The sequence below is a fragment of the Capsicum annuum genome, chromosome 11 (genome assembly GCF_002878395.1).
Source record: "Capsicum annuum cultivar UCD-10X-F1 chromosome 11, UCD10Xv1.1, whole genome shotgun sequence".
In the NCBI taxonomy this organism is placed as follows: domain Eukaryota; kingdom Viridiplantae; phylum Streptophyta; class Magnoliopsida; order Solanales; family Solanaceae; genus Capsicum; species Capsicum annuum.
The window spans coordinates 34,442,909-34,466,243 of NC_061121.1; the positions used below are offsets into that span (position 1 = coordinate 34,442,909).

Sequence of the window (23,335 nt, forward strand, 5' to 3'; positions counted from 1 at the left end):
CCAAGTCCTCTGCCAATGGCTGTCGCGCCCGAGTCCGTGGATGGTTAATTAATTTAGTTTTTTTGCTATCTCTAGAAAGTATTCATTCCCATTTTTGTTTGGTAGTTATTCCAAGGAAATGAAGTAGTACTAGTTTGAGGCGAGCGTTTGTAATATTTGTATCTTCTCATCGTTTTATAACAATATTATACCTAGTGTAATCCCACAAATGTGGTCCAGAGAGGGTGTTGTGCACGCAACATTACCTCTAACCTATGAAAGGTAGATATTTTGTTTTCCTGGCTCAAGAAAATCATAGTACTACGAATAATAACATCAAGGAATAAGCTAGTATAATAAAGTAATATTAACAGTATTGGGAAGGGAACTAGTCAACTCTGACTATCTGTTATTAACGTTCAATCTGTAATAATCCAGATTTTTAATGAGGGGTAAGTGGGTAATTTAGTCATTATCATTATTATTAATTAATTAAATTAAAGTGGGCAAGTCAAAAGTTAAAACCTCTCCCTTATTATGTTTTTCAAAATTTCAGCTATAAAAGGAATAGAATACTAGGGCTTTTCAATCCCTTTATTGCTGGAAAGAAAAATAAGATAAGCCCTTGAACCATTGTCACGGCTGTCGAGTTGCAGATTGAAGCCATTAGTGGTTATGTGATTGATGTTTTACGTATTACAAAGTTGGGGAATTCGTTATTACTGAGGTAAGTGAGATTTTAAGCTTTGAGTGTTTGCTTTTCAAATATTATTTAAAATTGTGTTTTTTTCTGCTCGGTCCATGTGTTGGGCAAGCGTGTGCTTGGTAGAATCGGTGGCCTCCAAGGCCAGCCGTATGTACTTTATGTCTAAGAATATCAATTCTCTTGTTATAAAATATTTCGTGATGTGATATGATTGTGTACTGTGAGATTGAGGCATTGTGTATGCCTCTATAGCCTGTTTGGGATTATTTATTTTCCAAAATAAGCACTTATTTTGAGAAAAAAGTGTTTTTTTTTCTAAAAAGAAGAGTGTTTGGTAAACTTGCAAAAGTGTTTTTAAAATTAAGCAGAAGCAGTTTTTCTGCTTCTGGAAAGAAGCATAAAACTTCTGCTTCTCCAAAAAAGCAGAAGCAGAAAATTATTTTTTTATGACAAAAATATCCCTATCACACACAAATATATATATATATATATATATATATGCATTATTAATTAATTAACATATCTTACAAGTTTGATTAACGTTTGATTTTTAAAATTTTACATTTCATATTTACATCATAATTCTTCATGATTTATGTATTGTTATTCTATTTTCACTCATTTTCTTTAAATAAATTTGAAAATATCATTGATGATGATGACTAAAGAATATATAAATTATTTTATTATTATTAATGATAACAATTAACTTGATGAATCACGTTACAAGATTGCATTTTGACATCACATATAAATATTTTCTCGAATATTTAATTTTTAAATAAATAATTCATGAAAAGTGACATATTTGTTAAAATATAGTGTGTTTGTGTGTGTGTGTGTGTGTGTATATATATGAATATGATGACTGCTTAATCGTAGTAAATTTTGACACCGTAAAAATATATTTAAAAAAATAACAAATAACAGGTAGAATTTTATTTTAAATATTTTTCATCAGATAGTATACGTATATGAATTTGGTTACTTAGTTTTAGAATTGAAACGGTAAAAACATATCCAAAGGAAAAGGTAACAAATAATAAATATTATCTCATTTAGATATTTGTAAGCATGAATATAGTGTTTGCTAACTTTTAGTAAATTTGACACAGTAAAATGAATCCAAAAAATAAGGTAACAAAAAGAAGATAGATTCTAATCAAATCTTTGTTTGACCTTTTCTTCAAACCTTCTATTCATTCAACGAGTTTAACATATTGCACACCTTTTTCTTCAACTATAAATACAGATAATATTTCTCATATATACATATACTTTACTGCTCCCCAAAATATAAAATCATCTCTATTATTAATAAGTTATTTTCTGAATCAAAATTATTTTCTCATTTTAAGGTAAGTTTTTTTTAATAATTATTATGATATAATTAGATTTTTTATGTGCATGCATATAAGAGCATATGTGATAATATCGTTGTCTATGAAATTTTTAAATTTTGTTAAGTTTTTATTCTGATAATAATATTTTATTTCTCTATTTTGCGTAATGTTGTTATTATTAATCATATATGTCTAATGCATAGAAAATTAGTAATGTTGAGAAGGCTAAATAAAATAAATAAAACGTAGATTAAATAATAAAAATTAATTAAATATATTATAATAGATATTTAAAATAATTTTTCTCTATAAATTGATTTTAGTAATAAAAGTATATTGATAGATGTCCTTTTTGGTCATTTGTCTCAAAAAAAGCACTTCTTGAAAAAGATTATCCAAACATAATTTGATTATCAAAAGCACTTTTCAAATGAATTTACCAAAAATAAACTGTTTTTTTTAAAAGCATTTTTTTGAAAAGCCATTTTATAAAAATGCTTCTCAAATAATCAGTTTTGTAACGGCAATCCCAGACGGGCCCTTAATTTCATTGGGGCATTGTGTATGTTTCCCTTGAGCATTGTGTATGCTTGTTGATTTGATATGGGACATTGTGTATGCTTTTCTTGAGCATTGTGTATGCTTGTTGATTTGATATGGGACATTGTATATGCTTTCGAGTATTGTGTATACTCTCGATGTATTTGGTGCATTGTGTATGTTTTCCGAAACTTCTGGTGTTGGCTGTATGTTGCCCGAAACTTTTGATATTGGTTGTATGTTTCCCGAAACTTCTGGTGTTGGCTAATTACTTTAATTATAAATTATGATAAGTGCTTTGTATGAATTGTATTGAGGTGTATGGTTCTTGATGAAGAATTGTTTGGCCTCATTGGTCATCTTATTATGATATAATTCCTGCGTGAAATAACCTTACATTCTTGGTGTTGTTGTATTTTCTAATACTTGTCCCAGGAGTACTTAAAGTAGCGAGCCGATGATCTTATTGAGTTATATTTATATATCGCTCACTCCTTACTTGCATGTCTGCAGATACTAACGCGCATGGTGAAACTAGTGAGTGACAGTTTCTTCGTAGGGATTTTATTGTCAAGATAAGCCTTCGCATTATTCGTGGAGGCTTTCCTTTCATCTTTGTCTATCTAGTTTATGTTTTTTTTCATTGGGTTTGCATGCCCAAAGTTTGAAATTATGTAACTCTATTTTAGATGCATCTGTCTTAGTGTGGGATTTGGAACAAAGAATTAGTTTGTGAGTGATTGTTGAATTTACAGTTTGGTATGAATTTTTGTTGAATGATTATTCGTTATTTATTGATGCGTTGGAGTTGCACATACCCTATTTTAGTGCTTATTAACTGGTAAAGTGTAAGGAAGATTGGTTCTCCCGACAGGTGGTGTTAGCGGGAGTCAGTCACGTCTAGAAATTATTTTGGGACATGACAAAGTTGGTATCAGAGCCTAGGATTTAGGTCTCGGATCATAGAGCGATGTTTAGTAGATCCTTGTTCATTGGTATTTAGGCGCCCATACTTATGAACTTGAGGCTACGGAACATCTAGGAAATTTTTTCTTTTTCATTTATTATTCGTGCGTTGAGTTGAATTCAGTCTAACCTTTAAATATTGCCAAGATGGTTAAGAGACGTGGTGCTTTATCCACTAGTTGATCTAATGCACCTGTTGGACGTGGTGCTGGAAAGGATCCTACTCGTGGTGGTGGTTGAGTTGGGTCTCATCCAACCAGGCCTTAAACTAGGGCACAGACCAGTCTTCGGCATGGAGTTGGGAGTGGGGGACAGCCCGAAGTTGTGGCTCTGAGCGAGTATAGGACCAGGTTGATCAGTATACTCCAGGTACAGTGCCAGTTGTTGCACCTACTACTACATTGCCTGCAGGCGTAGTGGTAAAAATGTTGAATGTACTTGATGCATTGGTGCCTAATCAGGGTCGTACTCCAGCTCCTCAAGCTACTTCGCAGACACAAGCACAAGTTCAGTTGAATGTTGCAACTTCTCTAGCACCTCAACCAGTTGATCATTCGATTGCAGTTGTAGGGCAACCCAAGGATCTTAAGAATTTCACGGATCTTAAGCCACCGGAGTTTGATGCTACACCATCTTCTATTGAGCCTCAAAATTTTATCGATCGTTGTGAGAAGATACTGACTACCTTGGGATTGAAGGAGACTTGTGGTGTAGAATTTATCATTTTTTTGTTCTCAGGGTCTCCCGAGGCATGGTGGTCTTCCATTTTAAGGGCTAGACAAGCAAGGCTACCACCGATCACTTAGTCAGATTTTTCTACCATATTTATGGATAGATTTATTTCATTGAGCAAACCAGATGATATGAGATGTCAGTTTAATGAGCTACGACAGGGATCTATGACAGTTACTGAGTACGAAGCTAAGTTCATTGAGTTTTCTAGGTATGTTCCATCTTTGGTTGTAGATTAGAGGGAGAAAGGAAAATGCTTTGTGGATGGACTTGAGGCTTGTTATCGCGGTCTAGTGATACGAGATGTGCGTAATAGATCCTATGTTGAGATAGTTGACACCGCTCTCCGTTCTGAGTCCTATTATAAGATGAAAAGAATTAATCGAGAAAACAAAAAGGCACGTAACTCAGGTATGTTTAGTAGTGCTTAATCTGGGGGTAATGGTAGTTTTTATTATAGGCAGTCCAGGCCTACACAGTCAGAGTCCGTGGGACAGTCTTTTAGGAATAGTTATTCAGCTAGACAAGGTGAACAACAGATGCAGGGGAAGGGTAACAGTTCTTATCAGTCAAGTCAGCATCTGTGGTGTTCCAATTATGGTAGAAATCACGGTGATCGTTATTACGGAACAAATAGGGTTTGTTATACTTGTGGTGAGTAGGGACATATTGTTAAGTTTTGTCCTAAGGGAGATTCTGGGTCTAGTCAAGCTACTACTCAGGTGCAAAGGAATGTTTCAGGAGCACAAGCCCAAGCTCAGCCGGCTAGAGTTGTTCCACATGGTGCTTATGGACAAAATCGACAAGGTGCGCAGGTTGCTCAAATAGGGGGTGGACCACCGAGATTCTTCGCTATGGCTAAACAGGATAACAAGGAACCTGATGCGGTAGTTGCAGGTATTATATTGTTAATTCTCTTGAGGAATATTTCTTTATTGATATTTGTTCTACGAATTTGTTTATATTTCCATATATTGCTTTTTTTTTTTTGAAAGAAGGGTTGAGACTCTTATTGTGTCCTATATGGTTATGACCTTAGTGGGGGAGACTTTATCAGTGGATAGAGTTTATAGAGATTGTATGATAATTGGTTAGCCCAGAAATACCGTAGTTGAACTACCTCTGTTGCCTATGTTTGACTTTGTTTTGATTATGGGTATGGAATGGTTGACATTATGTTATGATTTGGTTGATTATACTAAGCTTATACGATTTGATTTTCTTCTGGAGAGCGACCTTAATGTGAAAATTTATTGACTCATGTGACCCAAGAAAAGATAATACTTTATGTAAAGGCACGTTGAATGGTTAATCATGGGTGTTTGAATTTTATTGCTACTAATCATGATCACGAGCTGAGAATGTTACTATTGGCAATGTTCCTATTATTTGAGAATTTGTTGATGTGTTTTCAGATTATTTGCCCAAGCTACCTAGGTTATTCATAGATCATCTTATTTTTCACTTGTCCGTGCGAGTTAGATTTTTCCACTCATTTGACATTTCTTGTATGACTCTTGTCACGTTCGAGGACGAACGTTATTTTAAGTGGGGGGAAATGTAATAACCCAGATTTTTAATAAGGGGTAAGTGGGTAATTTAGCCATTATTATTATTATTAATTAATTAAATTAAAGTGGGCAAGTCAAAAGCCAAAACCCTCTCCCTTATTCTATTTTTCAAAATTTCAGTTATAAAAGGAGTAGAATATTAGGGCTTTTCAATCCCTTTATTGCTGGAAAGAAAAACAAGAAAACTTTGTGAAATTTGGGAGCATTGGTAGACAAAAATAAGCCCTTGAACCATTGTCACGGCTGTCGAGTTGCAGATTGAAGCCATTAGAGGTTATTTGATTAGTGTTCTACGTATTACAAAGTTGGGAAATTCATCACTACCGAGGTAAATGAGATTTTAAACTTTGAGTACTTGTTTTTCAAATATTATTTTAAAATTGTGTTTTTATCTGCCTGGTCCATGTGTTGGAAAACGTGTGCTTGGCAGAATCGGTGGCAAGACTAGTCGTATGTACTTTATATTTAAGAATATCAATTCTCTTGTTATAAAATATTTCATAATGTGATATGATTGTGTACTGTGAGATTGGGGCATTGTGTATGCTTCTTAATTCTATTAGGGCATTGTGTATGCTTGTTGATTTGATATGGGATATTGTGTATGTTTTCCTTGAGCATTGTGTATGCTTGTTGATTTGATATGGGGCATTGTGTATGCTTTCGAGTGTTGTGTATACTTTTGATGTATTTGGCGCATTGTGTATGTTTCCCGAAACTTCTGGTGTTGGTTGTATGTTGCCCGAAACTTCTGGTGTTGGCTAATTACTTTAGTTACAAATTATGATTAGTGTTTTGTATGAATTGTATTGAGGTGTATGGTTCTTGATAAAGGATTGTTTGGCCTCGTTGGTCATCTTATTATGATATAATTCCTGCGTGAAATAACTTTACGTTCTTGGTGTTGTTGTATTTTCTAATACTTGTCCCAGGAGTACTTAAAGTAGCGAGCCAATGATCTTACTGAGTTATATTTATATATAGCTCGCTCCTTACTTGCATGTCTGCAGATACTAACGCGCAAGGTGAAACTAGTGGGTGACGGTTACTTCGTAAGGATTCTATTGTCAAAGTGAGCCTTCGCATTGTTCGTGGAGGCTTTCCTTTCATCTTTGTCTATCTAGTTTATGTTTCTTTTCATTGGGTTTGCATGACCGAAGTTTGAAATTATGTAACTCTATTTTAGAAGGTTAGTGCCAGTTTGGGTCGTTAGGGTAGGGTTTTACTTGGTGGGTATATTTTTCTTGTTATGCCACCTTGTTTCATGCTTTATTACGAACTTGTTTACTAGTCTTTATGTACTATTCCTTGTGGGTGTCGTATTTATGTCATGTCATCTTGTTTCATTCTTTATTACGGATTTGATTATTATTCCCTGTCTTGAGCCGGGGGTCTATCGAGAATAGCCTTTCTACTTCTCCGGAGGTAGTGGTATAGACTGCATACATCTTACCCTCCCCAGATCCCACTATGTAGGAATACACTGGGTTTGTTGTTGTTGTTGTATTTTAGATGCTCCATGTCTTAGTGTGGGATTTGGAACAAAGAATTAGTTCGTGAGTGATTGTTGAATTTACACTTTGGTTATGAATTTTTGTTGAATGATTATTCGTTATTTATTGATGCGTTGGAGTTGCACATACCCTATTTTAGTGCTTATTAACTCATAAAACGTAAGAAAGATTGGTTCTCCCGACAGATGATGTTAGCGAGAGTCAGTCACGTCTAGGAATTATTTTGGGACGTGACACAATCTTGATCCTCGGCTTCGCTATCATCCTATCTAGGGTCATATATTTGGTAAGCTACAGGTGTGTTATCTCGTCATTTAGACTTTCAAATTGGTTACAGCCTCTACTATGGAGAAACCATTGTGTAACTTCACATTTAACCAAAAGTTTTAAATAATGTGAGGACTCAAAAATACTACTGATATGTATTTGAGAATTTTATAAAGCCTCAAACCAATGTGTAAACTTCACACATCATCAAAACCTTTTTTTTATTTTTGGTAAAACAAAACTTTCAAATAGTGCAAGTCTGCAAGACCAAACACGTTCCTTAATGACAAATTCCAGATAGTGAACTTAGGTGCCAAGTCATGGTTCTATTTATCCGGAAAAGTAAAATCATCGTCTCTAATTCGCATACATTTGTCATGTAGAAGCAACAACATAACTCAGTGAAATTCCACAAGTGGTTTAGGGAGGGTAGAGTGTTTGCACACAAGTATAAATATATACGAGGGGCAAAACATGATGAAATAGAAAATTCTGATTTTGCTGTGGACTATTTGAAAGGTTCAAAAGAATATACAGTACAAACAGGATATGATCACCACTATCCAGTTCAGAGTTACTTCTTCATATTCTAATTTCTTCTAACTATGAAAATGATGGAATGAATTACTATAACATTTTACACGGATGCAAACATGTATAACAGAAAATCTATAAGGATTACAACCTTGGACCAAGAAATTAAAAAGATTAAAAAAAAAAAAAAAAGAATCCTAAGCTGCAAACATATAGATTTTTAGTTAGAATCGGGAATTAGTTGGAAGTCTGACTGGTCCAGCACCAGGTACAGCAGCTGCTCGCCTTTTTCTGAAGAATATTGCTGAACCACTGATAATCAGCAAGCCCAGCATAATCATCTACATAATGCAGATCCGATTAAATCACTCAGAATAAGAATTAGACATATTCCCAATTAATTCCAATATATTTACAGAATCAGAAAGAGCTCGTTCTTCAACTCAAGCCATGAGGCTTTTTACAGAGCTGTTCTGCAGCAAGTATAACAGGTCTCCTTTACACACAAGTTGAGTAGGTGACAGACTTGTTCTCTTCTGATGATTATACAAAAACTTTCTGTGAGTCAGCTAACTTTGAAAGTCTTAAGAATTTTCAATTTGGTCACATGTGAAGAAGGAAATGAACACAGAACACCCGCAGCATGCCAGCATCAAATACCATGTTAAGGTCAATACTTCTAAAGCAATCTTGTAAAATGGTTCACATCATTTTTATAATTGATAACAGCGGTGTCCGGACCAACTCGCGTGCACCTCAACTATTCATTCAACCAAGTACCTGTTGCCTCCCACGGAACAGGTAATATATAACTCTGCCCACCAAGGGAATGGTTCATATCTTTCATTCAGGAAAAGAAACCGAGGAAGTTTTTGAAACAAGATGGACTAGGCCAGAAGAAAAAAAAACTGTGAAACTGGTAATTGTTAGAATGACACATAAACAGCAAGGAACGAAATATAATAGTGATGTACACACCGTTCCCCAAACACTTACGGTCGACTATAATAGAACTAATGAAGCGCTGAGAAATCTTTTAAAACACCTCCTTTTTCATTGGCACTTTATCAATCCATAGCGAACAACAACTGAACCTGAGGTTGCATATTGTACATAGTCAGCACTCAGCATTCAGCATCTTACTGTTGTTTTACTAATAAACTCTTATCTTTCTGAAAAGAAATCTTTTAAACCCCTTGGTACTACCAGCAGTCTTCATTTGCACGCTGGACATGACAGTGAATGTTTTTTTTTGAAAATAACTGGACATGACAGTGAGTTGGAGGCGGAAAATAATAGGATCTCTTTAAACCAGAACTTCAATCTGAATTATCTCGATCACACATGACCATCAAAGAGGAATCTACGAGAATTTCAATAATATTCTCTCCATTTTCTGACACAGATATTTCAACTTTTTTTTTAAAGTTTCTCAAATTGCAATATGCCCTTCTGCCTCCATTAGCTTAGTCAGGGCTTTTACCTAGTTATATTTCTTCATGTTTAGAGAGGAAATGCATAAGCCTCCTTTTCTTCCTTTCAAAGTCTTCGAAGTAACTTCAGTGGTTTTCAATAACAAAAGAAAGTATCTATTACTTCTCTATACCTCAATAAGCGCCTTCGTTTTCTTGGAAGTACCTCATAAACTTTCACCATTGAAACTTGTTTAGTTTTCAGGTACTTCTTTACAATGTAGCCCTTCAAAATGAAACAGAGCTTACTTCTTTCCTAGGAAAATTACCAAAACAAGATTCTAATATATGGTTCTCACATCATTTATTTCATCCCATTTCATGCATTGATTTTGGCTAGAAGTAAAATAACTTCTGAATACTAAAACCAGCAACTATATTGAAAGAAACAGTGAAACAGGTTGCATAATGTAAATTGGATGATTCTCCACAAGACAGTTTTGTAAAGCAGACAAAGCATGTACTTACCTCAAACCCAAGTACTGACAGATTCTCTTCATTTACTGAAAGAACACAGCTCCTATAAGTTATATAGGTATGCATTCCACTCTTTGACGTGGATGAATCATCCAGCAAACTTCTTTGTCTTGCTGAAGATGTAAGAGCTTGTTCATTATGCTTCATGACATGTGGCCTCGCTGCAGTATCGGTGTCCTCCAGAGCAGATCGGTTCTTCTTTTCATTATTGTTGTTCACTTCCTGTGAACTAGCTTTAATCTCTACACATTTGAAAGGAATACGATATCCAGTTTCACTGCACCTATACTTCTCATCTTTCTGAAAGAACACAGGGAAACATCACAAATCTAACCTAAAAAAATGCAATCTAAACAAGCATCTTAACCTCACTTTGGTTCATTTTTGGTTACTTGAGACGATAACCAATTGTCACTCCTTTCCTCCCTATACAGTTCAATAGGTGCTCCAATTTCCTTCAATAATTTGATAGTTAGTTATCTCACTTAATTTTCTGTTGCCAAACTAAATTACATTTATGCTGTAGTCATGAAATAGGAGATTTGACATTTTAATCTGTATTTTATCTTAGAATATCAATACATACAACTTTCTACACACAAATTAACACAAGAAACTTGTCATGAATAACTCACAACCATAGAAATTATCTCTAGATAAATACTAACAACAATAACAACAACATACCCATTCTAATCCCATAAGTGGGGTTTGGGGAGGTAGAGTGTACGCAGACCTTACCCACCTAGCAGAGATTGAGAGATTGTTTCTAATAGACACTCGGCTTACATAAAACATGCCAAACCTTTTGAAAAAGGGAATAGGGGAACAGTAACAAAATAATGTGAAATGGAGTGCATTACCCATCAGACAGAAGAAAGAACATTAATGATAACGAATAATACAACAAAAAAGCTTTAAGCAAGCACTACGGCAATCCACTTTACCACATCAATCAGTCAACTGCAATTATAAATGCTTGTATACTAAGCCACATGACAGAAACAGTAAGCAGACCTGTTGACAATTTTCCAAACATATCTAATCTTTAACATATCTCTAGATAAATACTAGGAATTTTAAAAGCGAATAACACCACAGTATCTCTAGATATGCTAGAGATACCAGCGAATAGGTAGTTGAGTGTTGTCATACTTTTAGTTGTATGATTAGGTATTGCATAGTTTCATTTGCTCCAATGTGTATTAATATCTGTCTTTTTTTTTTCTTTTTATGATCGTGTTGTCTATGGGCAGATATCACCTAGTGCTTTTTGTCTCTGTTGTGATTTAAACTTAAAAGACTTCATGATCCTCAATCCACTTGTGTAGTAATATCTAGTGCTACAATTGTTTTCTTGTTGCTTTTCTTTCTTACTTTCCTCTTTTTGTACGTTGTTGTTGTTGATCGCACAACTGTACAAACAAACACGCCGCGGCTAACTCAACATTAAAATCAAACCGAAAAAATCATTCGATTATGAATAGTCCTGGTTAGGAAAGAAGAGAGAGAGGAAAACCTTTTCGGATATGGAACAAAGAAGACAAGGACCAGAAGGAGAACAATCATAAGTGACATTTGTACCAATTGGCGTCTCCTTGAAGCTCATCAAATGTCTCCGCGCTACGCTAATAGAGATCGCATCGAGATCTAAAGATGAATTTGGAGATGAAGATGCGAAAAGGAAGAAGGAGGAGGAAACGACGAAGAAAAGAAAAGTCGCCGGCGAAAATGGAGTATCCATTGAATTCCGATTGTGGAGATCTATCTCCCTTTTCCGGCTTTGTGAAATTCGCAGATCTCCTCTAAGTTTCTTTATATTGTATTATGTACCCCTACTAGATACCTCTGCCCGTTTTGGCAACACTAATGTGCAAAAGACATTCAACTTTGAACAAGATTATTTCATATAAATCAATATTAACATAATATATATGTTCAGTGTAAAAATAAATAATTGAGCTTGCTAGATTAGTTCAATTAATACGAAAGTAATTATATAAGTGGATAAAAATCTAGTTATATTATTGCAACTATAGTTGGCAATATATCTTTTGTTTGGACATTTGTGAAAAAGTACATGCTGCACATCTTATTTGAAAGTTTCAAATATATAAGTTGAGGAGACATACATCAATTTCAAAATTATTGCATCATAAAATTACCGAAGTACCATTGATATTCATTTAATAAGGAACAAAAGATATTTATAAAAAATACTATCATTTATAATTTAATTACAAAGGTCTAAATAAAAATATTATTAAAATAGTACATGAGGATAAAACTAATAAATACAAGACAAAAACAATATGTATGTGTAACCATTTTATTACACCATAAAAATGAGGACAAAATTAATAAATATAAGAAAAAATAATATACATGTGTAACCATTTTATTGTATCATAAAATTATCAAAATACCCTTGGTAGTCATTTAATAAGGAACAAAAAGAAATTTATACAAAAATAGTACCATATATAATTCAATTACAAAGGTCTAAATAAAAAAATTATTAAAATAATACATGAGGACAAAACTAATAAATATAAGAAAAAAATTTATGCAAAAATAGTATCATGTATAATTCAATTACAAAGGTTTAAATAAAAATATTATTAAAATAATAAATAAGGACAAAACTAATAAATATAAGAAAAAAATAATATACCTGTGTAACCATTTTATTGCACCATAAAAATGGGGACAAAACTAATAAATATAAGGAAAAAGCAATATGCATGTGTAACCATTTTATTGCACCATAAAATTATCGAAATACCTTTGGTAGTCATTTAATAAAGAACAAAAAGATATTTATAAAAAAAAGTACCATGTATAATTCAATTAAAAATGTCTACATAAAAATATTATTAAAATAATACATGAGGACAAAACTAAAAAATATAAGGAAAAAACAATATGCATGTGTAGTTATTTTATTGCACAATAAAAATGAGGACAAAACTAATAAATATAAGAAAAAAATCATATGTATGTGTAACCATTTTATTTACTATTATATTTAAGCAAAGGTCGGGGTCACTAAAATTATCGAAATACCATTGGCAGTCACCCCAACCTTCACTTATATATAGTAATATAGTAGTAAAGTAAAGTAATAATAGTAATAACAATAATAATAACAATAATAATAATAATAATAATAATAATAATAATAATAATAATATATGGATCACTAAAATTACCGAAATACCCTTGATAGTCACTCAACCTTCACTTATATATAGTAATACTAGATAATAAAGGACCCGCTTTACGGGCCCAATATTACAGTTTTAAATGTATTTATCGGTATTAATTAGTTTATCAAAAAAAAAATTAATATTTTTAAATAAATACTATAGAAAATGATAATAGAAATCACACTTAAAAAAAACTATATATTTTTATATTTATAAAATCAAATAATAGCTTACAATTTCTTTAAATTGCCCTAATTAAAATTAAAATATAATATGCTTCAATGATTATTTTAGCATCAGGTCAAACACATTTTTTTTTTGAATTAAATAACTAATTTAATATTTTTATTTTTCTATTTTATTTGAAAATTATACATGAGAATAAATTAAAATTATAAGTGTCAGTATATTAACATTTTTTATAATATCTTACGAGCAATATTTTCTTAAAATATAGTCCTTTTACCTTATATGCCATATAATTAAAAGAAAATAGCGTATTTATATTATGGAGATAAGAGATTATTTTCATCCATATAAATACATCATATATTCATTTTCATAATAAATAATATAAAAAATACTAAAAATACATTATTGATAGTTGAAAATTATCTATAAAAAAATTGAGCACAAATCAAATTAATACTGATGGAGTTGAAATTTTATTAGAGAGATTTTTTTAAAAATATGTTATTTAGTGTTAGTTTTAAAAAAATTTACATGCAGGTTAATTTATCTATTATATCGTACTCTCTTCATTCCTTTTTATTTACTCTATTTGGATTAGTCACACACTTTAATGAATATCTTACTCCTATAAAATTAAAAGTAATTTCACTAACATACTCCTAATTAAAGTTTATACTTCTTTCCAAACCAGTAATGATCATATTTATTGAACAAAGGGATAATAGAGAAATTTTGTTCAGACTATTTTTGATAGACTAAAGGAGCAAATATTTAGGAATATAAGAACAACCCAAATGGAGCAAATAAAAAAAATGGACGGAGTATTATATATCCTATTTTTAAGATCACAAATCTTAATTTTTATGAAAGCTTACATATAAATATATATTTATATAGTATAGTAAAAGTTTCTGACACTGATTATTTAATGTACTTCAATTTTTTTTCAAAAAATTATCTCTTAAATATCTGTTATGCGAGTTGACATGCACATCAATTGTGATTACACCTACAATCCATAAATGAATACAAAAATTATGCATTCAAAGCCTTATATGAATATCATATATGTAATTCTTTTTCATTTCTAGTAAAACATTTATGGATTAACTTAATGATATTTTGTAAAATTATTTGATAATGAATAAAAAAAATCATATTTAAATAGGTTAACAATTTTAAATTTTAACCCACCAAATTTATTCGTGGTAGTATTTTTTGGGTAGAAATCCAATATATTAGAAGCTTGGAGTATTGAAATTTCGACGGAGTTAAAATTTTCACTTAGAAAATTTAAAATATAAGAAAATAAATATATGAAGAAAAAAATTCAACATTTACCACATAAAAATAAAAAAATAGTTTAGTTCTATATAAACAATTTAACATTTCATAAAAGGAGATTCAGATTATAAATTTAAATTTATTTAAAATATCACTTCATAAATAATATATTTGAATAAGTTGGGACTTGAAAGTAAAAATGTTGTTAGCCACGTAGATCCACTGAAAAAATGCAGACACATATGCTAGAAAAAAAATGGCTAATGAAATTCTTTGTTGATATGATTATTGACCAATTATTGTACCATTTAGATGTGAAATGACATTTATGTTATTTAGGAATATAAGCACAACAGAAATAGAGCAAATAAAAAAGAATAGATGGAGTATTATAGATCTTATTTTTATGATTACAAATCTCAGTTTTTATGAAAGCTTACATATAAATATATTTATATAATATAGTAAAAGTTCTTTACACAGATCATTCAATGTACTTTAATCTCTTTTTAAAAAAATTATCTTTTAAATGTCTGTCTTTCAAGTTGACATGGACGTCAATTGTAATTATACCTACAACACATAAGTGAATACAAAAATTGTGTTCGAAGCCTTATATGAATATCACATATTTAATTATTTTTTATTTCTAGTAAAACATTTATAGACTGACTTAATGATATTTTTTGTAAAATTATTTGATAATGAACAAAAATATATATTTAAATAGATTAACAACTTTAAATTTTAACCCACTAAGTTCATGTGTGGTAGTATTTTTTGGGCAAAAAATTAAAATATTAAAAGCTTGGAGTATCAAAAATTTCGACGGAGTCAAAATTTTCACTCAAAAAGTTACAAATATAAGAAAATAAATATATAAAGTAAAAAAAAATCAACATTTACCACATCAATGTAAAAAAAATAATTTTAGCTCTATATAAATAATTTAATATTTTGTGAAAAAAATTCAGATTATAAATTAAAATTTATTTAAAATATTGCTTCGTAAATAATGTGATTGAATAAATTGAAACTTGAAAGTAAAATTATTGTTCGCCACATAATGGATCCATTGAAAAAATGTAGGCACAAAAGCTAGAAAAAAAATGACTAATGAAATTCTTTGTTGATATGATTATTGACTAATGATTGTATTATTTGATAATGAACAAAAAAAGTATATTTAAATAGGTTAACAACATCAAATTTTAACCCATCAAATTCATGCGTGTTAGGAATAGTACTTTTTAGACAAAAAACTAAAATATTAGAAGCTTGGAGCATTGAAAATTTCGACGAAGTCAGATTTTTCATTCAGAAAGTTTAAAATATAAGAAAATAAATATATATAAGAAAATTTAACATTTACTATATAAAAATAAAAAATATTTTTGTTATATATAAACAATTTAATATTTCGTCAAAAGAGATTCAGATTATAAATTTAAATTTATTTAAAATATTACTTCGCAAATAATGTGGTTGACTAAGTTGAGACTTGAAAATAAAAATATTGTTAGCCACATAATGGGTCCATTGAAAAAATATCGATATATAAGAAAAGAAAAAAGGCTAATGAAATTCCTTGTTAATATGCTTATTAACTAATTATTGTACCATTTAGATGTGAAATGACATTTATGTCCTTGATTGTCCTCGACTCACATTTCTATATAGTAAAGTAATACTTTGTGTTATATCTCTATTTTGAACTCGAGTTCCCACTTCAACTTTTGTGTGGCCTATTAACATTGGGGTGAAGGATGCATTAGGAAAATAATGCATGCATTAAATTTGTACATTATTAATATCTTATTTGATAAATTATTTTAATTTATATATAATTAATGTAAGAATTATTTATATATTTTATTATATATTATATCATGCATAACTAAGTATATTAGAAATCCTTAGTACTATTAACAACATAAGAGAATTTGATACTTGCATTAGTATGGATAAAAACAAAATAGCTCCTTAAAATTCTTTTCATATCATTTTCATTATATTTATGGAGAGTATTTTTATAAATATTTTTTTTTATTTAAAAATATACAATGCAGGTTATTTTTAACACTCCAAATTAAACACTGCATAAAAAATAATTTCAGCATAACTAATACAAGCATTACTACTACCAACATTACTAATATATCAAATTTTACTATTCTTATACACCCTACCAACACAAACCCTTAGTTTCTAGAGTAGAAAAATCAGAATATATGCTTCAAGCCATAATATAATTAGTCTCTTAAGAGTAGAGACATCAGGATATATGCTTCAAACCATAATATAATGAACTTTTTGTTTTACGGCATATGATTGTTGTGTCTTTATCAAAAGCTTCTAATTTAAATTGTACAAAATGGCATATAAGTTGCTTAAAAATTACTACTTAGATTTCCTACGTGATGCCGAATTGGTTTGAAGGTTCACTATAATGTAACCAACTTGTTTCATAAATGCAACTTCAGACATTGTTGAATAATGCACTTAACAACTAAATTGAATCAAAATCTCTTTAATGTACGTGTGTTGGTCCAAGTTTGACCTCATTAGTCTTTTGTTAGGTTTTGTGTGAAATAAAAATATTTTGGACCAATTAAAAAATGACAGAGGCGTGATTGAGTCAAACTATTCACAAGGACAAATATTGTGATTCCTCATATTTTAAGGATATTTTCAACCTTTGTTTGTATTCTTAATTTCTTATTTTTTTATTTTTGAAATTCCTAATGAACCCATACTAGGTAAGTTCAATGCAACAAGCTAAACTGAAAAAATAAGTTTCTCATCACTGAAGGATACCACCTGCTTAGTTCTCACCAGCTCAGCCACCCTCATGAATATATATTCTTTTAATTCACTCTCTCTTTTTAAATACAGTTTTACAAAAAGCCACAACTAGAGGCCACAACAATAAGCATAAAAACAGAAGAAAATAGGAAAAAAATAAAAAACAGGAAGAGCAGAAAACAAGAAAACAGGGGAGAAAGAAAGGAAAGAGACTCACTTTCACATGGTAGCAGTTTAGATAAAGAGGGACATAATTTCTATTTTTTTATTTTGTGGTCCATAGAAGAAAATGTTGACCAATCTAATCTCTTCAACTCTACGACAAACCATAAATAATATCACGAGAGTCCCATGCTTTTAGGTCGGAAGTAAGTAGTATCCCCTTTTCTTTATTACTAGCTTAGGTGTATATAGGTGATAAACTGCAACAAAATAATATAATAAATGTGATATTAAAATAATATAATTAAATTTAAATTTTATATATAAAAATTTCTCAAAGCTGATTGAGATTCATCCGTAAACAACCACAAAATAACAAACTAATAGAAATAGTGTCGGAGTCGAGATTTTCAGTAAGGGAATTCACAAGTGAACATACGATCTAACCGAAGTAGGTTCGACATCTACTATATATATATAAAAGATAATTTTAACCATGTATATATAGTATAATTTTTTATTGAAGGGAGTTCGGATGAACCCCTAACTTGCATGTGGCTCAGCCCCTGAATAGAGATATTACGATAATATAATTAAACCTAATCTTTACCTAAAAAAAATTTCGAAGCCGACCCACATTCATCTTGCATCTGTAAATTAAAATAAAACAATAAGATAATAAAGATATCAAAACAATACAATTAAACATAACCTTAACATAAGAAATTCTTCAAAGTCAACCGACATTTATCTACAATCTGTAAACTATAAAAGAAAAATATAATAGTGATCACAAAGCTTCGATTTTGATCCAACTAAGTCTTGCTTGAATGAAAATTTTGATCCTAAAGAATGATTTTGAATAAAAACAAAGAAGATATATATACACACGTTGAATTCTATTATGCTGACACAAACAGTGAAGAAGTTAGGATTAGAAAATTAAGCATCCATCAATCTAGACATGCAATCGAATCAAGTTAAATGATCATCAATCACATTCTCTTAATAGGCAAACTATATTATTCTCTAGTTTAACGTACATTTCAATATTTATAGAAGTATTTCCTTAAGAGAGTTCTATTTTAACAGTATTTTTCTAATTGAACAGTAGAAAGGAAAATGTTAATTAATTCTCCTATTAGGAGTCCAGGAAGTCTAGTTAATCTAATAAAAAATAATTAAATAATAAATTAAAAAAATAGTGAAAAGATATTTTTGTCAAAAGAAGAGTCTTTTAATGAATGACAAAAAGTTCAAATCACTTTTATAAGGGTCTTCACATTTTTAATATGTTATACTCCCTCTGTCCCATTTTACTTGTCCCAAATTGGGATGACACAACAATTAAGAAAAATAATAAATAACATGGCTAGTTTATCAAACTACCCCTATTAAATAATGTTTACATTTTAATTTAAAGAAAAAGTAATTAATGTAAAGAGTAAAACATGAAAAGAAAAGTTTGTCTTATCTTGATAAGTAAAATGAGACATCAACTTAGCTAATTTGGAATGGGTAAAATGAGACGGAGGGAGTAGATTATAAATATAGATTATAGATTATTATTGTCCTTTGCCTTTTTACTCAATTTTGACTCTTGTTTTCTTCCTGCAATTATGGCAGTTCTACTGTTTGGAAATAAGGTATGTCTACTGAGAAATGTTATGTGATGCAACTATAGTTACTCAACTATCTTGTTAGGTGATCGATGATATTTACTGAGTACATGTTGAGGTACTGAGTATGTGTTGAAGAACAATATTTGTTGTACTTTGTGCCTGGGAGCGAACTAGGAGCAACATGGAGACTGCCGTGATGAGATGCTTGGTCCATTTCGTGGCGCCTTGGAGTCCCCTTTCCTTTTTTAATGTTCCATAAGCTGATCCAAACAAATAACAATGGTAGAGTTAAGATTTTAACCAAGGAGATTTAGAATATAAACATACAATAATTCAAGCAGATTCAACATGTCTTATATATACATAAAAAAAAAAAAAAAAATTTACTTTGACCTTATATAAACAATAAAAATAAGACAAACCCTTTTGCGCCCAACTCCCCCATGGATCCAAACACCACTGTTATATAACAGGAATAATTTATTTTTTTTAAATGTTTGGAAAGTAGTAATGCACATGCAAAGCAAGTCACACCAAATGCAAACACCCAAACAAGAAATGGCTGGCCTTACAAGTTAACATCTTAGCTGTCAATGAATAGCTAGAAATAGAATATCACATAAATGTTGACAATTACCAGAGAAGTTGATGACTCAATGTGACTCAGGTCATTTCCACAAGTTTACAATTAACAAGGATCATTCTAATCACCAAGATTACTAATGAGTTTAATAAGCAAAGAAGCTACTTAAGATAAAATATGCAGTACAGAACCACTTTGTAATGTGATGAACAACACTTTTTTTTTGCTTTCCCATCCGGTGTCCGGCCCCGCATTGGATTCCGACTAATCCGGATTCGTGCCGGATAGGGCCCCATTCGGGGGTAGCGCTCCCACCAGAGTTTTCTCCATGCCCAGGGACGAACCTTCGAACTCTGGTTAAAGGTGGAGCAGCCCCATCCGCTGCACCACAACCCATGTTGGTGAACAACACTTCAATTAAGCTGACATTTGATCACGGATTTTGGAAGCATATTTTAAAAATTTATCTTCAAATATTTTCATGTTCCCAAGAACTCTCTGATAATTTTTGGATTTTTGAGACTTCTACTCACAAACTTGAAATTTTTTCCAAGTAAAATGCATGTCCAAAATCAACTTCAAATTTTAATAATCACAACTTCAAAAAACTCAAATTTTCAAGTTTCAACTTCAAAATCTATTAACACGAGTTAAGTACTCACATTCATAACTGAATATTTGAACATAGATTGACTAAAAATGTATCCAGAAAGAACAAAGAGCATGCATTTACTTCTCAAACTATACAGAGTTATCAATAGATGACCAAGGACATGTTCAACTGCAGTCTCAAGTACAAGTGCCATAACTAGAATATTCAAAAATTAGAAACATTTGTCTAATCATTTCATGCTATAACCTAATCTTTATGATCATGATTTTGCTAGGTCAAGTTGATCGGAAATTCATCAAAGTGTTCTGAAAAACAATGTTCTTTCAGCATGCTCTTCAAGGACTGATACACCGTGTACATGGAAGGTCTATCTTTCGGCCTTGAAACCACACAAGAACAGGCGATTTGAAGAACTCGCAAAATCTCATCATCTTGACCACTTACAGCAATAGATTTGTCAATCACGTCCTTACTTCGACCTGAGCTTGACATCTGATTAACCCAATCAACTAAACTACCTTTGAATCCCTCCTCTGCATTACCCGCACCAAGAGGCTTCCTCCCTGTCACCAACTCAAGCAGCACTACACCAAAACTATACACGTCCCCTTTCATTGAAGCAACCAACGTGCTCGAATACTCAGGAGCCACATAACCAAACTCTCCCAAATCCCCATTAACAAACGAACTATCATTCGAATCAGTAGAACGAATGAGCCTTGCAAGCCCAAAATCCGTGATCCTAGCATCAAAATCATCGTCTACAAGAATCACATTCGAGCTAAGATATTGATGCAAATATGGCGGTTGACATCCATGGTGAAGCCAAGCAATTCCTCTAGCTGCACCAGCCGCAATCCTAACCCTTGCTTGCCAACCAATCTCACAACAATTACCATGTAAAAGGGAATACAAACTTCCATTCTGCATATGCTTGTACACCAAAAGTTTCTCAATATCAACAATACAGAAACCCAATAAAGGTACTAAATTTGGATGTCTAAGTTGTCCTAATCTATTCATCTCAGACCTAAACTGTTTTTCACTCAACGTACAACTACTCAACCTTTTAATAGCCAATGCAGATCCATCAACCAATATAGCTTTATAAGAAGCACCAGTCCTAGTTGAAATAACAATATTATCACTATCAAAAGAATTTGTAGCTAACAATAAATCATTCAACTTTATCTTATTTATTGGTTTTTGAAACAATGTCACCTGAACAAGCTTGAAAGTCCTCAGCTTTTCAACCCAATCACTACTACTACCACCACCTTTACCATCCCCAAACTCTCTATCTTTCTTACTTGGCTGAACCAAAAACCACCTCCAAATCCCAAATCCAAGAATCAATGACACTGCAGCACCAATAACACCAGCAGCAATAATAACAACAAGACTCTTGTAACTCAACTTACTACATTTCACTCCAACTGGTTTCCCGCAAAGTCCATCATTATCCTCGAAACCATCCTTCGAAAACCGGTTCAAATCATCTGGTATCAAACCCGAAAGACCATTGTTCGCCACACTGAACCGTTTCAACCGGTCCAACATGCCAATCTCATAAGGTATCGAACCTTTAAGCTTATTATCATTAAGCAAAAGGGTGTTCAAGAATTTGCAGTTACTAAACTCAGGTGTCAAAGAACCGGAAAAAGAATTACTAGATAGATCAAGATTAACGAGATAAGGTAACCAAGAACAGATTTGAACTGGGAGCGAACCAGAAAGTTCGTTACCAGAAAGATCAAGAGTTTGTAAAGAAGTACAGTACTGAAGGTCTGGGGGAAGTGAACCGGATAGTGACATGGAAGGAAGTTGAAGAGAAATGAGGCGGTTTTCCTTCTCATTCCAGCAAGAAACACCAACAAGTTTACAGATTGATGCTACTGATGTGTTGGTAAATGACCATGATGAGAGCTTGTTGAGAGGGTCTAATAGGGAGGATTTTATGCCTTGTAGACATTTGATATCATTTTCAATGGAGAAAGATGGGGGGAGGAGGAGGAGGAGAGTGAGGAAGAAGATACTGAAGGTGGTCAATTTCGGTGACATTGCGGGTGGGGTGGGTGGGAGGAGTGAAGTGAGAAATTAGGAGGAAGGAGGAGGAGGAGGGTGGGGAAAAATGGAAAAGGATGTGAGTATCATTTGAGTGAGCGGTTTGAAATGACTGAAGACTGAGAAATTGGGCGTTTTGGTAGTGAGAAAAAGGCAACGGGGAGAGAGGATTATCACCCCCATCATCTCGTTTGGCATAGGCATAAGAGATATAATTAATTTTAAAATATATTTATTTTATATTTAATTAAAATAAATTAAGGGATTAGTTATCTAAAATTATATATTTTTTTATTTTAAAAAAAATGACTTATTTTGATTTGATATAAAATTCAAGAAAAAAAAGACTTTTGAATAAGATGTGTCAAGTGTACTAAAATATCTTTTAATCTTATGTCATAGATATGTCATGTGAAAAATTGAAATTAAAGTATTATCAAAAGAAAAAGACCATTTTTATTTTAAAACAAACTAAAAAAATTGGTCATTCTTTATTAACGGAGGAAATAGTATTTTATCCTACATTTACAATGGAATAATAATCTCAAGATTACTTAGAGTCCATTTGGGATTACTGTTATAAAACTGTTTATTTGAGAAACACTTTTATAAAATAGCTTTTCAGAAAAGTATTTTTTTAAAAAAAATAGTTTGTGTTTGGTAAATTTATTCGAAAAGTATTTTTGATAATCAAATTGTG

At 31.6% G+C, this 23,335-nt stretch overlaps 2 protein-coding genes across 3 annotated transcripts; both read right to left on the reverse strand.

The window, feature by feature from the left end:
- Positions 1-8,093: 8,093 nt before the first annotated feature.
- Positions 8,094-11,998, reverse strand: LOC107848010. Of its 2 annotated transcripts, XM_016692660.2 has the most exons (3): positions 11,621-11,998; positions 10,093-10,401; positions 8,094-8,493 (listed from the first exon to the last, which is right to left on the reverse strand). In XM_016692660.2, the coding sequence occupies exons 1-3, from the start codon at positions 11,843-11,845 to the stop codon at positions 8,377-8,379; spliced, it is 651 nt and encodes a 216-aa protein (XP_016548146.1). In that variant the 5' UTR covers positions 11,846-11,998; the 3' UTR covers positions 8,094-8,376. The 2 variants fall into 2 exon arrangements, with proteins under 2 accessions (XP_016548146.1, XP_047254670.1); XM_047398714.1 differs by having other exon boundaries at positions 8,094-10,401.
- An 8,662-nt stretch (positions 11,999-20,660) lies between these two features.
- LOC107848415 (probable inactive receptor kinase At1g27190) lies at positions 20,661-22,812 on the reverse strand. Its single transcript, XM_016693180.2, has one exon. The coding sequence runs from the start codon at positions 22,630-22,632 to the stop codon at positions 20,842-20,844; it is 1,791 nt and encodes a 596-aa protein (XP_016548666.1). The 5' UTR covers positions 22,633-22,812; the 3' UTR covers positions 20,661-20,841.
- Between the last annotated feature and the right edge of the window lie 523 nt (positions 22,813-23,335).

What these genes read in the sequence shown, in the direction of transcription:
- LOC107848010 (XM_047398714.1), bottom strand. Translation starts at nt 11,845, where the DNA reads ATGGATACTCCATTTTCGCCGGCGACTTTTCTTTTCTTCGTCGTTTCC. An exon ending in TTTGTTCCATATCCGAAAAG is followed by an intron (nt 10,402 to 11,620) that starts GTTTTCCTCTCT and finishes GTGTTCTTTCAG; the next exon opens with AAAGATGAGAAGTATAGGTG.
- LOC107848415 (XM_016693180.2), bottom strand. Translation starts at nt 22,632, where the DNA reads ATGTCACCGAAATTGACCACCTTCAGTATCTTCTTCCTCACTCTCCTC.